The 17621-nt window shown below is 41.6% G+C and overlaps 1 protein-coding gene across 1 annotated transcript; it reads right to left on the bottom strand.

Moving 5' to 3' along the window:
* Positions 1 to 11646: 11646 nt before the first annotated feature.
* On the bottom strand, positions 11647 to 17013 carry LOC102270391 (mucin-2). Its single transcript, XM_005897061.3, has one exon. It carries the CDS (start codon positions 17011 to 17013, stop codon positions 11647 to 11649), a length of 5367 nt encoding a protein of 1788 aa, XP_005897123.3.
* Positions 17014 to 17621: the final 608 nt, after the last annotated feature.

Below are 17621 nucleotides of genomic sequence, written 5' to 3'. Positions count from 1 at the left end.
TGTTGTCCTGGTTGAGTGCAATGGGTATGCAGGTTTACAAAGCATTAGCTAATGTCATGACAAACCCATCAAACTGGATTCTGAAAGTTTAACATACTGGAAAATGACCTTAGTATTAGTGACCTTAGTATTACAAAGCATTAGCTAACGTCATGACAAACCCATCAAACTGGATTCTGAAAGTTTAACATACTGGAAAATGACCTTAGTATTAGTATAATATCAGTATTATATCTGATATTATGCAGATTTCACAGACACTCAACATGACTTTCTGGGGAGATCATTGTGGGTACAGTCTGGTCCAGGTGGCTTAAGGGAAGCAGAGAAAGTGAGCTGAGCCTTTATGGCTTTTAGAGAGGTGGGTCTGGGCAAGAGTTCACAGTGGGTTTGGGGACTGTGAAGTTTGAATTGTTCTTGGACACCAAAAAACATGAAACACACACTGAATTTCTTCTCTTAGTTGTTCAGATGTGGAAAGACAGGGAGGAGCTTGGGAATTTAAAAGCTGTCAATGGTCAAACATCAAAAATGGAACCAGTCTCTCTCTTTTTTTTTTATTTTTATTTTTTTTTTTTTTTTTTAAAATTTTATTTTATTTTTAAAGTTTACATAATTGTATTAGTTTTGCAAATATCAAAATGAATCCGCCACAGGCATACATGTGTTCCCCATCCTGAACTCTCCTCCCTCCTCCCTCCCCACACCATCCCTCTGGGTCGTCCCAGTGCACCAGCCCCAAGCATCCAGTATCGTGCATCAAACCTGGACTGGCAACTCGTTTCTTACATGATATTCTACATGTTTCAATGTCACTCTCCCAAATCTTCCCACCCTCTCCCTCTCCCACAGAGTCCATAAGACTGTTCTATACATCAGTGTCTCTTTTGCTGTCCCGTACACCAGGTTATTGTTACCATCTTTCTAAATTCCATATATATGCGTTAGTATACTGTATTTATGTTTTTCCTTCTGGCTTACTTCACTCTGTATAATAAGCAGTGGTACATATACACAATGGAGTATTACTCAGCCATTAAAAAGAATACATTTGAATCAGTTCTAATGAGGTGGAACCAGTCTCTTAATTAGAGGAGAATACATATCAAAGTAGTCATATGGTCATACATTTTTGTAATATACTGTGCTGTGATTAGTCACTCAGTTCAGTTCAGTTCAGTCGCTCAGTTGTGTCCAACTCTTTGCGACCCCATGAATCACAGCACACCAGGCCTTCCTGTCCACCACCAACTCCCGGAGTTCACTCAAACTCACGTCCATCGAGTCAGTGATGCCATCCAGCCATCTCATCCTCTGTCGTCCCCTTCTCCTCCTGCCCCCAATCCCTCCCAGCATCAGAGTCTTTTCCAATGAGTCAACTCTTCGCATGAAGTGAACACCCAGGACTGATCTCCTCTAGCATGGACTGGTTGGATCTCCTTGCAGTCCAAGGGACTTCTCCAACACCACAGTTCAAAAGCATCAATTCTTCGGTGCTCAGCTTTCTTCACAGTCCAACTCTCACATCCATACATGACTACTGGAAAAACCATAGCCTTGACTAGGCAGACACTCAGTTGTGTCCAACTCTTTGCAACCCCATGGACTGTAGTCCATCATCCTCCATTCCATGGAGAGGCTTCTCTCTCCATGAAATTCTACAGGCAAGAATCCTGGAGTGGGTAACCATTCCCTTCTTCAGGGAATCTTTCCCATCCAGGGATAGAACCTAGGTCTCCCACATTGCCAGCAGATTCCTTACTGTCTGAGCCACCAGGGAAGTCCTTTTTTTTTTTTTTTTTTCTTTGCAGTATTTATAGTAATAAAATATTTAACCATGAAAGGTTAAGACTAATGTCTTTTTCTTCTTCAATTCTTCTTCTGTCTCACTTCCTTTTGTGTCTGGAGGCACTGGAGAGGGTGTTGCAAGCCTTTTGGAGAATACGTTATACGGGACTTGAGAGGGGGAATATAGTTAATTTGGACATAATAGGATATATTTATGTGGGTCACAGTCACTTTTAGGTATAGTTAAGTTATTACTAGGCTTCTTGGTGTAAAAGCAGCTTCTGGAAATAATTATATTACTTGGCTTTGTGATATGAATGTGTAGGGCCAAATGTCACGTCAGTGTAAAAACATATCTTAGAGTTACTAGTCCCAAAAGAAAAGTGGACAGAGGAAGAGAAACACATTTTGAAAGGTACAGAGACTGTGAAAAATATTTTACTCATCAGATACAGAAAATTGTAAAGATATAATTTAGTTCTCATTGATGCCTAGTCAAAATGGAAACTCCTGCCTTAATTATTGTTGTTTAGTTTATAAGTCATGTCTGACTCTTTTGTGACTCCATAGACTATTTATCATCTATTCTATATCAATCTCAAGAATGTCATGGAATATAATATTCATATTTTCTGTTTTCATAGTGCATGAACCAAGCTATTCTGACTCTTTGAAATCCCATGGACTGTAGCCCTCCAGGATCCTCTGTCCATGGGATTTCCCAGGCAAGAATACTGGAGTGGGTTGCCTTTTCCTTCTCCAGGGGATCTTCCTAACCTGGGGATTGAGCCTGCATCTCCTACATTGGCAGGAGAATTCTTTACCACTGAGCCACTTGGGAAGCTCCAATTTAAAAGTGAGTACATCTTTATTTTGAGCCACATATTTTATGCATATCCAGGAAATGTTAGTATTTTCAAAAATATTATACAACTTGTAATATATTACTATAATTGAGGACATTATCAATAAAGTGCATGGTTTCAAAAAACTTTTAAGATAAGTTACTTTTATAAGAAAACTTTCATTACTCTGAACTCTTACAGTTCATATATGAAGGGAACTTGGCAAAATATCCCAATATTTGGCAATGATTTTAAAAATTTACATGTTATTGCCAACAATGAGTAGTAAAGCTTAAATGAAATTTCTAAACTATCAATAATAAAAATATGTTTTAATCATCCATGCTTCCCAGGTGCTACAAGCGGTAAAGAATCTGCCTGCCAATGCAGAAGACACAAGAGATGGAGGTTCAATCCATGAGGTGGGAAGCTCCCCTGGAGACGGAAATGGCAACCCACTCCAGTATTTCTTGCCTGGAAAATTCCATGGACAGAGGAGTCTGGCGGCCTACAGTACATGGGGTTGCAGAGTTGGACACAATTGAGCACACACATACATGCTAAAGGGAAACTGAATTATTATTTTTTGTTTCTTACAGAAAATGATAATTTCTGTAAGAAACATTTCATTAAGTCATGTCATTTGAAGTGGTAATCAAAGACTAAAAAATTCAACTTACTAAGAATGTAGACATTTTTTAGGTGGTTGATTATTAAGATTTTTAGGGAGGAGATTGTGTCAGTTTTTAAAAGTTTATAATTTCTTGAGATTTCTTACATTTTTCTAAGTAGACATTCACTCTTGTACATGATTTAGAATTCATAATTTTGTATTCTTTTCCTTAAGAGGACCACCCAAATGATATAAGATTCCAGTCCCACAAAACCTGGATGTGCCCCATTAGTAACAGTATTGGAATCTGAGGTCAGTAATCCCTTACTATCTCATTAAGGGTAGGCTACCCTTAATATAACCAAGGGCTAAAGATTTATAAGTGTGACTACTACTATTGTTATCTTTCAGTTCAGTTCAGTTCAGTTCAGTCACTCAATGGTGTCTGACTCTTTGCAACCCCATGGACTGCAGCACGCCAGGCTTCCTTGTCCACGTGTCCATCACCAACTCCCAGAGCTTACTCAAAATCATGTCCATTGAGTCGGTGATGCCATCCAACCATCTCATCTTCTGTTGTCCCCTTCTCCTCCTGCCCTCAATCTTTCCCAGCACCAGGGTCTTTTCAAATGAGTCAGTTCTTCACATCAGGTGGCCAAAGTACTAGAGTTTCAGCTTCAGCATCAGTCCTTCCAATGAATATTCAGGACTGATTTCCTTTAGGACTGACAAGTTGGATCTCCTTGCAGTCCAAAGGACTTGCAAGAGTCTTCTCCGACACCACGGTTCAAAAGCATCAGTTCTTTGACGCTCAGCTTTCTTTATAGTCCAACTCTCACATTCATACATGAATGAATGGGAAAAACCATAACTTTGACTAGACGGACCTTTGCTGGATTATAATGTCTCTGCTTTTTAATATGCTGTCCAGGTTGGTTATAGCTTTTCTTCCAAGGAGCAAGCATCTTTTAATTTCATGGCTGCAGTCACCATCTGCAGTGATTTTGGAGCCCAAAACATAAAGTCTTTCACTGTTTCCATTGTTTCCCCACCTATCTGCCATGAAGTGATGGGACCAGATGCCATGGTCTTAGTTTTCTGAATGTTGAATTTTAAGCCAACTTTTTCACTCTCCTCTTTCACTTTCATCAAGAGGCTCTTTAGTTCTTCACTTTCTGCCATAAGTGTGGTGTCATCTTCATATCTAAGGTTATTGATATTTCTCCTGGCAATCTTGATTCCAGCTTGTGTTTCATGCAGCCCAGCGTTTCTCATGATATACTCTGCATATAAGTTAAATGATCAGGGTGGCAATATACAGCCTTGATGCACTCCTTTAATGATTTGGATCTAGTCTGTTGTTCCATGTCCAGTTCTAACTGTTGCTTCTTGACCTGCATACAGATTTCTCAGGAGGCCAGATCAGGTGGTCTGGTATTCCTATCTCTTTAAGAATTTTCTACAGTTTTTTGTCATCCACACAATCAAAGGCTTTGACATAGTCAATAAACCAAAAGTGGATGTTTTTCTAAAACTCTCTCACTTTTTGGATGATCCAATGTATGTTGGCAATTTAATCTCTGCTTCCTCTACCTTTTCTAAATCCAACTTGAACATCTGGACATTCACAGTTCACATACTATTGAAGCCTGGCTTGGAGAATTTTGAGTATTACTTTGCTAGTGTGTGAAATGAGTGCAATTGTGTGGTAGTTTGAGTATTCTTTGGCATTGCCTTTCTTTGGGATTGGAATGAAAACTGACCTTTTCCAATCCTGTGGCCATTATCTTTACTAGTGAAAAAAACTTGTCAACAAAGATAATCTGGGCTTATTTATGTCATGGCTATTTCTGGGAAGTATTAGGGAGAGAGAGAAAGAGAGTAAGCGTAAGTAAATGTGAGACATTCAACTTTATTAATTATTTTTTCCAGAATCAGTAATATAGAAAGTGGGTATTTCATAGTTCTAATATCCATAAGTTTGTGCATGTATAAAGTTGCTTCAGTCGTGTCTGACTCTGTGTGACACTATGGACTACAGCCTGCCAGGCTTCTCTGTCCATGGGATTCTCCAGGCAAGAATATTGTAATAGGTTGCTATGCCCTTCTCCAGGGAATCTTCCAGACCCAAGAATTGAATCTGAGTCTCTTACATCTACCTGCACTGGCAGGCAGATTCTTTCCACTATCATAACTTGGGAAGTCCATATGTTTATGGACTACCAAATCCTGACACTCTGACACTTTTAGGCTATTTGATGGAACATAATAATTGTTTTAAGGGTTACATGAGCTTATATTTATAAAGTTCTTACTGTTGGGCCGTACCATGCATGTGTTAAATAAAACAAATTTTTGTCGTGGTGGCCAATGTAGATTTTCTCTGTCTCATTGCTTCACCTCAGTTCTGTTCAGTGGGCCTTTGTTAGGTGACTCAGCAGAGTTTTTTCCCCCTATTTTGTCATATTTAAAATTTTTATAGGTCAGCTAAGACTCCAAGGGGAAAAAAAGCTCTCTCTGTTCTACCCTTTCACATCTCAGTCCTGCTCCCCAGAGGCAAGTGTTTCCAACTCTTGAGTGGTTTCTTCCAGTATTTATGTCCATATCTTAAATCTCATAAGTTTAACAGGTACTTTAAAAATTGTTGACAGTTTTTCTTACTTATTTAAATTGGAGTATAATTGCTTTACAATGTTGTGTTAGTTTCTGCTGTACAGCAAAGTGAATCAGCTATATGTATACATATATTTGGGCTTCCCTGGTGTTCAGTGGTAAAGATTCTGCCTGCCAGTGCAAGGGACACAGGTTTGATCCCTGGGTTGGGAAGATCCCCTAGAAGGAAGGAAATGGCAACCCACTCCAGTATTCTTGCCTGGGAAATCCCCTGGACAGTGGAGCCTGGCAGGCTACAGTCCATGGGGTCGCAAAGGGTCGAACATGACTTAACAGCTAAACAACACATACCTATATCCCCTCCCTCTGGAGCCTCCCTCCCCCTGCCATCCCACCCCCTAGGTCATCACAGAGCACTGAGCTGAGCTCCCTGTGCTGTACAGCAGCTTCTCATTAGCTGTCTATCTTACATGATAGTGTATATAGTCAGTGCTATATTTGTCTCATCCTTTTCTTTCCTGTCTTTGTCCACAAATCTATTCTCTATGTCTGCATCACTATTCCTGTCCTACAGAAATAGGTTTATCAGTACCATTTCGCTAGACTCCATATATATGCAATGATATACGATATTTGTTTTTCTCTCTGACTTAATTCACTCTGTATGACAGACCCTGTGTTGATTCACTTAACTACAAATGACCCAATTTTGTTCCTTTTTATGACTGAGTAATATTCCATTGTATATATGTACCACAGCTTCTTTATCCGTTCCTCTGTTGATGGACATTAAGGTTGCTTCCATCTCCTGGTTATTGTAAATAGTGCTGTAATGGACATTGGGGTCCACATGTCTTTTTAAATTGTGATTTTCTTAGGGTATATGACTATTGGCCTTTTAAGGAGGTATAACATACTTCCAGTAAAGTGTGCACATCTTTACCTTCACACATGTTACATCTTGAATTTTTACACATTACCTATGCATGCACATGTGTGCCTAGAGCCCAGATCAATGTACGAAAGATTGCTAGCTCCCCAGCAGCAGAGTTCCTTTTACTTCCTTGTAGCTGTAACATTCCAAGCATAACTCATCCATCAACTTTGAACTGGGTCTTTTAACCCCAGAACTACTGACATTTATGGGACTATCCTGTGCCCTGTAGGATGTTTGGCAGCATCCCTGTCTTTCACTCATTTGCTTAGGCAGAAGAATACACTCCCCAGATATCTGTGCCCTAATCCCTGAATCCTGTGAAGCCTATTACATGGTGAGGGGGGTATTGAGATGGGAGATGAAATTAAGATTGCTAATCAGCTGACCATATTATAAGCCAATTAGCCTGAATTATCTAGATGGACCATGTAATCACAAGGGTTCTTAAATATGGAAGAGGCAGGCAGTGATGCACGTTGATGATGGAGGAAGAAACCACAAGCCTTGGAACTTAGGCCACCCCTAGAGGCTGGAAAAGACGAGGAAGTGGATGTTCCCCTAGAACCTCCAGGAAGAACACAGCCTTTCTGACACCTTAATTCTAGCCCAGTGAAACCCATTTGAGGTTTTTGAACAGAATTTTCTGGTTGATCTGTAATGTTTTATACTTTGGAACTTGATATTGAAATTGTTGCTCAGTTACTAAATCACGTCCGACTCTTTGCGACCCCATGGACTCCAGCATGCCAAGATTCCCTGTCCTTCACTATCTCCTGGAGTTTGATCAAATTCATGTCCACTGAGTCAGTGATGTTGTCTAACCATCTCATCCTCTGCCACCCCCTTCTCCTTTTGCCCTCAATCTTTCCTAGTGTCAGGGTCTTTTCCAATGAGTTGGCTCTTCGTGTCAAGTGGCCAAAGCACTGGAACTTCAGCTTCAGCATCAGTCCTTCTGTTCTGGGCCATCAGTAGCTTAGGGAATTTCACTTAACATAGGTTTCTTCCTTCCTATTTGATCACACAGCTCTCTGCTTTTGCAAAACATTTGCAATATTTTTTTTTTAATGTCTATCTTCTCAGCCAAATAGTAGGCTCTGTGAAAATAACAACCCTGTACTTTGCTAAAACTCAAGCACCAAGGACAATGCCTGACACATGGCAGACATTTCTGAGGTGAATGGCGTTGAATTGCATGAAGCATCGTAGGTGAAGCATTTTTCACTTTCCAGCCACAACCCTGTGTCATGGTGACTGTTGTGTGTATCACACCCACTGTGTCCAGCCACTGCAGCATAGTCAATGTGGCTCAGCTCTTTCATTCGACAGAACTTTCTGTCAAAGTTTACTCACATCTCACTCTCTCCCTCACCCAGCCAAGTGGATATGATGCAAGACACACACACATATGATATCTGATGATGCCCTGAAGTGGTTGGAAATTGGAGGGAGGAGGGTTCAGGATGGGGAACACATATATACCTGTGGCAGATTCATTTTGATATATGGTAAAACCAATACAATATTGTAAAATAAAATAAAGTAAAAAAAATTGATAAGCTGTTCTTAGTCACCTTTTATGATTATGGTATGGCCTTTTTCCTAGGAGCTGTGGGCTTGGTTATAATGGCAGTAGTGTTTGATGGGTATGTATTCTCCTTTGTGATTAAGAGAAATTTGGAAAGTAAGAGTGCCTTTTTCTTTTCTTTTAAATTGAGATAAAGATGTACAGAACATTTTAAGACTTCTGGAGGCTTATAACTTAATGTTGCAGAGGGCTTGAATAGTTGTGATTTGAGAAAACATGTTCTGTCTTTAGGGCTTCCCAGGTGACTCACTGCTAAAGAATAGTCCTGCCAAGCAGGAGACGTGAATTTGATTCCTGGGTTGAGAAGATGCCTGGAGAAGGAAATGGCAACCCACCCCAGTATTCTTGCCTGGAAAATCCCAAGGACAGAGGTACCTGGCGGGCTATGGTCCATGGGGTCACCAAAAGTCAGACATGACTGAGTGACTGAATAGCAGCAGTAGCTCTGTCTTTTGGGGGAAGCCTGGTTCATTCATTTCACTCTTCAAGGGAAATCTCGGGATCTTGGGAAATTTTCTACTAAAAGAACAGGAATTTCAGATAGCATGGTGAAAGTATCTAGCATATTAATAGAAGATCAGTTGTCTGTAGGGAAGTAGGGCAGACTTACTGGGTATGGTGCAGCTGGTGGGCAATAGCCCTCCTAAAAACATATAGGGTACAACTTGCAGAATGTGAGGGGTAGCTCTGGAAGTGTGAGTGACAGGGAATAGATTTTGGGAGGGAATAGGTGTGGGGAGGGCTCTAAGTCTTGACTGGAAGTTGTACCTAACAGGAATATGGGAAACAGAAGCTTGGGAGGAAAGGTATGCTGAAGGTGAAATGAAGTTAATGGCAGACTTTCATCACCAATGAGCCCTTACATTTCACTGGAGCATCAGTGTGATGTGACCCAACAAACTTATTTTACCATGGGCTCATGGAAGAGAGGAGAGGAGTGAGCAAGTGGCCAGCCTTGCCTGGTGACTGAAATAGGGCTCATGGCAGAGATGGCAGATTGCCCCCATTAAAAACTTTGTTGAGGGATGAGATAATGCATGCCTAAACTCAAAGGGATAAAAAGCTCCTTGATGGTAGGAAATGTTTTGACTATGAATGCCTAGTAGTATTTATTTAATCCTCAAATTGAAGATTAAACTGGAATTGGCATGGATCTGTTCAGTTGCTACTAGCAGAACAGGTAAGGAAACAGACAGCTGACATTGCAGAGACCCTGATGATCCCTCATGCTTATGATGATCCCTTATGTGATGCTTAAATATTATACAAATTTGCAAGCCAGATTATGGTAATGACAGCTGACAAGGAGACTGGGGCAATCTGGCTGTAGTAGTGCCTTAAAGTAGGAGTTCAGAGTTATTCTTAAAAGGCTAAATATACAGAGATACAAATTTGTATGCTCCCAGACATTTTATACATTCCATAAAAAGTTGGTTAATCTTTTGTTTCAAACAATTTAAAATTTATTTTTCAGGAACAAATGCAATTTGAAATGACCTTAATATACCTGATATACCTCTAAAAAGTATTTTCCTGCTATAATCAAATTTCATTTTAATTCTATTTTATTAAAATAAATAAAATTCTGCCTCATGTCTCCATTTAGACATTTAGATTTGCTAGAATGGATAGAATGGACTTTTCACTCCCCAAATCAATGACACTGTCTTTATTAAAAAATGATTACCTAATTTGAGAGATATTTTGAGGGGAAGTAAAATGATAAATTTATTAGAATACTGTTTCATTTTTTATATTCATTGGCTTATGCTGATGTACTCAAGACAGCATGTTAAAATTTAATAATGTATTTAATTTATATTAATGTATTTATGCATGCATTATTTCTATTTTATTATTTTATATTTATTTAAAAATTTTTGTGTTGTAATGTATTTTTACTATTTCATTGTCCATATTGATTGGTACATTTCTGGGAGAAAGACAGTAAAAGTTGATATAATTTTATAATTTACCTTACTGCTAGCTCTCTCCCTGTCTATGCAAGAAGTCAGGAACTCATATTTTACCTTACCTACTTGTTCAGTTTCAAGATGCTGAACAGGCTGCTACTGATATGTGCTAATAGTTCCTAATGAGCAGTTCACCCTTCTCTGGTTAGCTTTCTATCCTGGGAGGACAACCATACAAACTCCTTGTCTCTCAGATTTTTGTTGGAGTCCATTGATGAAAGAAATAGGAGAAGGAAAGAGGAAGGAATATTATACTGCTCTCTTCCTGTTGTGGGCAGTAGTGATGACCCTTCACAGCAACAGATAACACTCATTTCATCCACAGTCCTCAACTCTCATTCAGGTTCTGGTATTGCTATTCGCTCCTTTGTCCCATCAAGTTGAGGCACACCACAAGCTCCACTGTGGTTAGACTTTGTATGCCTCAACACCCTTTGCTGGTTCACTTAATACTGTCCATTCTCTTTGAGCAGATCTTTTACTAAATGCTTTTTGTCCCCCTCATAAAATGTGTCTGTTTCTTTCTCTGAAACTCATTTTATCAGCTGTAGGTAGGTAATAAAAATAGGAAAGGTGATAGTCATCAAGACAGCAATACGTGCATATAATTGCTTGAACACTTTATTTGCTTTGGTTAGAACAAGATAGGTTCCATTGAAATAATTGAAGTTCATTTTACATAAGATCTCAGAGAAGTTTAGAAAATAATTTTTCACATCTCCAAACAAGAAATTAAAGGAATTTATTCCCAGAACTCTTTAAATTTATATAGGTGGATGTAGTTTGGGAGTTGTAAACACGGACAGTTGTGTTGGGCAATATGGTGGAGGGAGGGCTGATTATAATTTGAGTAGTAACTTTGGTAGGAACTGTGGAGGTAATTTCTGCTGATATTGTGTTGGTGGGTGGGCTCTTTTGCTGAAGACATGGGTACTGTTGAAGAGGTTGTGAGTTCTGTTGTGATAGTGGGTTCTGTGAAAATGCTGAAAGTGGTTGCTGTGGTAGTGGAGTTTGTGAAAATACTTGTAGTGATTGTTATTGTGATGGGTTCTGTACTAGTGTTGATAATTGCTGGAGTGGGAAATTCTGTATAAACAGTGGTAGCTGGTGTGGAGGTGTATTCTGTAGAAGCAATAGTTGCTGCTGTGGTGGAAGTGATGATGGTTGCAGTAGTGGGGAATTTTGTGGAAGTTGTGGTAATTGGTACAGTAGTGAGTTCTGTGGAAATGCTGGTGGTTGCTATTGTGATGGGTTATATGCAAAGAATGGTGGTTGGAGTTGTGGTGGGAGGTTCAGCAGAAGTGGTGGGTTCTGTAGAATTTTGTGGAAGAGGTGATGGTTACTGTAGAGGTGGGCTCTGTAATGACTGCTGCTGTGATGATGGGTTCAGTAGAAATAGTAGTGGTGGTGACTGTGGCTGGTTCAGTAGAAGTTGTGTTTGTTGCTGCAGTGGGGGTTTCTGTAGAAGTAGTGGTGGTTGCTATTGAGGTGGATTCTTTGGAAGTAGGATAGAGCTCAGTGGAAATAGTGGTGATTGCTGTGGTGGTAGTGCCTTCATTAGACGTTGTGGCAGTTGCTGTGGTTGTGGGTTCTTTGAAAGTGGTAGTGGGTCCTGTTATGGTGGTGTCTTCTGTGGAAATAGTGGTGGTTGCTGTGGTGGTAGTAGGTTCAGTGGAACTGGTGGTGGTTGCTGTGGTGGTAGTGGCTTCATTAGAAGTTGTAGTAGTTGCAGTGCTACTGGGTTCAGTTAGAGCAGTCATGGTTGATATGGTGGTAGGTTCTGTAGAACTGATTGTTGTTCTTGTAGAGGGTTCTTTGGAGGTTGTGGTAGTTCCAGTTGTGGTGGTAGGTTCAGTTAAAGTGGTGGTGATTTCTTTGGTGGTGAGTTTGGTAGTAGTGATTATTGTTTCTGTGGTGTGGGATTCTGTGGAAGTGGTTGCTATAGTGGTGGGCTCTATGGAAGTAATGATGGTTGCTGTGGTAGAGTCGATGGTAGTGGTATAGGGTTCTGTGGGAGTGGTAATGGTTGCTGTTCTGGTGGTAGATTTTATGGAAGTGGTTGTTGCTGCTATGGCAGTGAGTTGGGTTGAAGGGGTGGTGATTTTTGTTCCAGTGGTTTCTGTAGTGCTGATACTGTTTGCTGTGGTGGAGGGTTCTGATGAAGTACTGATGGCTGCAGCAGTGGGTGCTATGGAACTGATGGGTGCTGATGAGATGGTAGATTCTGTCAAAGTGGTAGTGGCTGCTTTTGTGGTGGTAAGTTCAGTTGCAGTACTGGTGGTTGCTGTGGTGGTAGATTCTGTAGAAGTGGCTATTGCTTCTCTTGTGATTGATTCTGTGGAAGTTGTAGTGTTTCCTGTTGCGGGGGGAGGTTCATTTGAAGTGGTGATGGTTGCTGTGGTTATGTGTTCAGTGGGAGCAGGAGTGGTTGCTGTTGTGGTGGGTTCTGTAGTACTGATGATGGTTGCTGTGTTGGGGAATTCTGTGGAGGTAGTGATGGCTACTGTAGTGGCAGGCTCTGTGGAAGTGATGGTTGCTGTTGTGGCAATGGGTTCTGTGGAAATAGTTGTGCTTGCTATTGTCGCAGGTTCTGTGTAAGTGATAGCTGCTGTTGTGGTGGTGGATTCTGTGGAAATAGTTGTGCTTGCTATTGTGGCAGGTTCTGTGTAAGTGATAGCTGCTGTTGTGGTGGTGGATTCTGTGGAAATGGGGATAGTACCTATTGTGGTAAGTTCAGTGGAACTGGTGGTTGCTGTGGTAGTGGGTTCAGTTACAGTGGTTGTGGTTGTGGTGGCAGATGATTTTCTAGATGAAAAGATTGTTGCTCTGGTGTTGGGTTTTGTGGGGGTGGTGATGGTTCCTGCTGTGGTGGTAGGTTCAGTTGAAGTGATTATGGTTGCTGGGGTTACATATTTAGTGGGAGCAGGGGTAGTGGCTGATGTGATGGGTACTGTAGTACTGATGATGGTTGCTATGTTGGGTAATTTTGTGGAAGTAGTGATGTCTACTGTAGTGTCAGGTTCTGTGGAAGTGATGGTTGCTGTTGTGGCAATGGGTTCTGTGGAAGTGGTGGTAGTTGCTATTGTGGCAGGTTCTTTGGGAGTGATGGGTGCTGTTGTGGTAGTGGATTCTGTGGTAGTGTCATAGGGTTCTGTGGAAGTGGTGATAGTTACTATCTTGGTGCTAGGTTCAGTGGAATTGGTGGTTGCTGTGGTGGTGGGTTCACTTACAGTGATTGTGGCTGATATGGTAGAGGATTCTCTAGAAGTAAAGATGTTTTCTCTGGTTGTGGGTTCTGTGGAGGTGGTGGTGGTTCCTAATGCAGTGGTAGATTCAGTTGGAGTGGTGGTTATTGCTTTGCTGATGATTTCTATAGTAGTGATGAGTTTTGCCCTGGTGTGGGATTCTGCAGATGTAGTGGTGGTTGCTGTGGTGGTGGGCTCTGTGGAAGTAATGGTGTTTGCTGTGGTAGACTCAGTGGAAGTGGTGTAGGAATCTGTGGAAGTGATGGTGGTTGCTGTTCTGGTGGTTGATTTTATGGACGAGGTTATTGCTGGTGTGGTAGTAGGTTCAGTAGAAGGGGTTGTGATTGCTGGCATGGTTGATTCTATAGTAGTAATGCTGGTTGGTGTGGTAGAGAACTCTGGTAAAGTAGTGAATGTTGCTGTAGCAGTGGGTGCTGTAAAACTGATGGGTGCTGATGTGATGGTGGATTCTCTGAAAGTGGTGATGGTTGATGTTGTGGTGGTAGGTTCTTTTGAAGTGATTGGGGTTGCTGTGGTGGTGGGTTCTGTAGAATCGATGATTACTGCTCTTGTGGTTTGCTCTGTGGCCATTGTGGTGATTCCTATAGTGGTGAGAGATTCAGTTGAAGTAGTGATTGCTGTGGAAGTGGGATTGGTGAAATCTGTGTTAGTTGCTCCTATGGTAGGTTCTATAGTGGTGATGGTTGTGGTGGGGGAGTCTGTGGATATAGTCATGGTTGGTATAGTGGTAGACTCTGTTGAAGTGATGGTGGGATAAATGGAAGTGTTAGTGGTTGCTATTTTGGCGGATCCTGTGGAAGTAGCATAGGCTTCCATGGAAGTGGTGAAGCTTTCAGTTGTGGTGGTAGGTTCAGATGAAGTGGTAGTTGCTGTAGTGGGCTCTGTGGAAGTAATTGTTCCCATTTTGGTGGTAAATGATGTAGAATTCATGGTATTTGCTATTGTGGTGGGTTCTGTAGAGGTAAATATGGTTACTGTGGTGGATTCTGTGGATGTGGAATAGGGTTCTCTGGAAGTGTTAATGGTTACCATTGTGGTGTTAGGCTCTGTAGAAGTGGTGGTGGTGGGCACAGTGGAAGCAGTGACTGCTCTTGTGGTGAGTTCTGTACTAGTATTGATAATATCTATGGTTGGAATTTCTGTGAAAGTACTGGTGGTTGCTATGGAGGTGGATTCTTTAGAAGTGAATATTGCTGCTGTGGTGGTGGACTCTGTGGAAGTAATCATTGAAACTGTGGTGGTGGGTTCTATGGAAATATTGGTCATTGCTACTGTGGTGGGTTCTGTGGAAGTAATGATGGTTTTTGTGGTTAATTCTGTGGAAGTTGTATAGGGTTCTATAGAAGTGGTGAAGGTTGCTAATTTGGTAGGAGGTTTATTTGAAGTGGTGCTGTGTTCAGTGGAAGCAGTGGTGCTTGTTGTTGTGGGTTCTGTAGTAGTGATGATGGCTGCTGTATTGGGCAATTCTGTGGAAGTAGTGGTAGTTACTATAGTGGTAGGTTCTGTAGAAGCGGTCATTGCTGTTTTGATGATCGGTTCTGTGGAAATAATGGTGGTTTCCAGTGTGGAAGGTTCTGTAGATGTGACTACTGTTGCTGTGGTGGGGTTCTCCACGGAAGTAGTAGTGGTTGCTGTGGTGGTAGAATCTGTGGTAGTGATGGATGCTGTTGAAGTGGTGGGTCCTGTGGAATTGGTGGTGGTTGCTATCATGGTAAATTCCATGGAAGCAGTGTAGGGTCCTATGGAAGTGATGATGGTTGCTGTTTTGGTGGTAGGCTCAGTTAAAGTGGTGGTGGTTGGTATTTTGGTTGAATCTTTGGAAGTGATAGTTGTTTCTTTGGTAGTAGGTCCTATGGAAGTGGTTGTGATTTGTATTGTGGTGGCAGGTTCAGATGAAGTGGTGGCGATTGCTGTAGTGTTGCGCTCTGTGGAACTGATTGTTGCCATTGTGGTGGTGGGTGATATGGAAGTTGCAGTGGTTGCTATTGTTGTGGGTTCTGTGGAAGTAAATATGGTTGCTGTGGTGGATGGTACAGAAGTGATATAGGGTTCTGTGAAAGTGGTGTTGGACTCTGTAGAACTGATATTTGTTCCTATGGTGGTGGTGATATCTGTGGAAGTTGTGGTTGATCCTGTTGTGGTGGCAGATTCAGTTGCAGTGGTGTTGATTGCTGCGGTGGTGGGTTCTGTGGAAGTAATGATTGTTGCTGTGCTGGTGGTATCTCTAGAAGTGGTTTCTGTTGTAGTAGGTTCAGTTGAAGTGATAATGGTTGCTATGGTGATGTGTTCAGTGGAAACAGCCGTGGTTTCTATTGTGGCAGGTTCTGTAGTAGTGATGATGGTTGCTGTGGTGGGAAATTCTGTGGAAGTAGCAGTGGTTATGGCAGTGGAAGGCTCTGTGGAAGTGATGGTTGCTGTTGTGGTGATGGGTTCTGTGGAAATGGTGGTAGTTGCTATGGTAGTGGAATCCGTGGAAGTGATGACTGTTGTGGTGGTGGTGGGTTTTTTGGAAGTGGGATAGGGTTCTGTGGTAATAATTGCTGTTTTGGTGGTAGGTCCAGTTGAATTGGTGATGGTTACTGTGGTGGTTGGCTCTTTAATGATGGCTGGTATAGTAGATTCTGTGGTAGTTGCATAATGTTCTGTGGAAGTAGTAATGGTAGCTGCCTTGGTGGTGGGTTCTATGGAAGTGGTGGTAGTTTCTCTGGTGTTGGGTTTGGTAGAAGTGGTGGTTCCTGTGGTGATGGATTCTGAAGAAGTGTTGATTGTTGCTGTGGCTGTGGGTTGTATGGAAGTTGTAGTGGTTCCTGCTGTGGTAGTAGATTCAGTTACAGAGGTAGTGGTTGCTGTAGTATTGAGATCAGTGGAAGTGGTGCTGCTTGCTAATGTGGTGGATTCTGTAGTAGTGAGGCTGATTGATGTGGTGGGGGATTCTTTGGACATGGTGATGGTTGATGTAGTGGTAGGCTTTGTGATTTTGTTTGTTACTGTGGCTGATTCAGTGGAAGTAATGATGGTGGCTGCTATGGATTCTGTGGAAGTGGTATAAAGTTCAGTGTTTGTTTTGATGGTGGCCATTGTGGTTGGTTCAGTGGAAGTGGTGTTGGTTGGTGTGTTGGTGGATTTTCTAGAAGTGATGATTGTAGCTGTGGCACTAGGTTCAGTAGAAGTTGTAGTGGTTCTGTTTGAGGTAGTAGGTACAGTCAAAGTGATGGTGGTTTTCTTGATAATGGGTTCTGAAGTAATAATGGTTGCTGTGGTGGGGGTTTCTGTGGATGTGATGGTTGATGTTGTGGTAATAGGTTCAGTTAAAGTAGCTGTGGTTGTTGGATTGGTGGGCTTGGTGGAAGTGATAGTTGATGTTATGGTGGGTTTTGTGGTGGTAGATTCCATAGAAGTGATGGTTGTTGCATGAGTAATAATGTCTTTGGAAGTTGTGGTAGTTCCTGTTGTAGTGGTAGGTTCAGTCGAAGTGATGGTGATTGCTTGGGTGGTGGGTTTTGTAGTAGTAATGATTGTTGCTGTGGTGTGGGATTCTGCAGAAATATTGGTGATTGCTGTAGTGGTGGGCTCTGTAGAAGTAATAGTAGTTGCTGTGGTAGATTCTGTGGAAGTGGTAATGGTTGGTGTTCTGGTGGTTGATTCTATGGAACTGGGGGTGTTTGCTGTGGTGAGGGTTTCAGTGGAAGCTGTGATGATTGCTCTTGTGGTGGGTTTTATAATTGTCATGATAGTCATTGTGTTGGGGGATTCCAAGGAAGTAGTGGGTACTGCTGTAGTGGTGGGCTCTGTAGAAGTGATGATTGTTGTTATGGAGGTGGGTTCTACAGAGGTGTTTATTGTTGCTTTGGTTGTAGGTTCCATGGAAGCTATAGTGGTTGCTGTGGTGGTCGATTCTGCAGAGGTGTTGATTGTTGCTTTGGTTGTGGCTCCTGTGGAAGTTATGGTTGTTGAAAATGTGGTAGGTTCTGTAGATGTGATGATGGTTGCTGTGGTGGGTG

Source organism: Bos mutus, chromosome 6, assembly GCF_027580195.1.
Source record: "Bos mutus isolate GX-2022 chromosome 6, NWIPB_WYAK_1.1, whole genome shotgun sequence".
NCBI lineage: Eukaryota > Metazoa > Chordata > Mammalia > Artiodactyla > Bovidae > Bos > Bos mutus.
This window is presented reverse-complemented; position numbering and strand designations above follow the sequence as displayed.

What these genes read in the sequence shown, in the direction of transcription:
- LOC102270391 (XM_005897061.3), bottom strand. Translation starts at nt 17,013, where the DNA reads ATGGAATCTACCACCACAAAACCCACCATAACATCAACTATCACTTCC.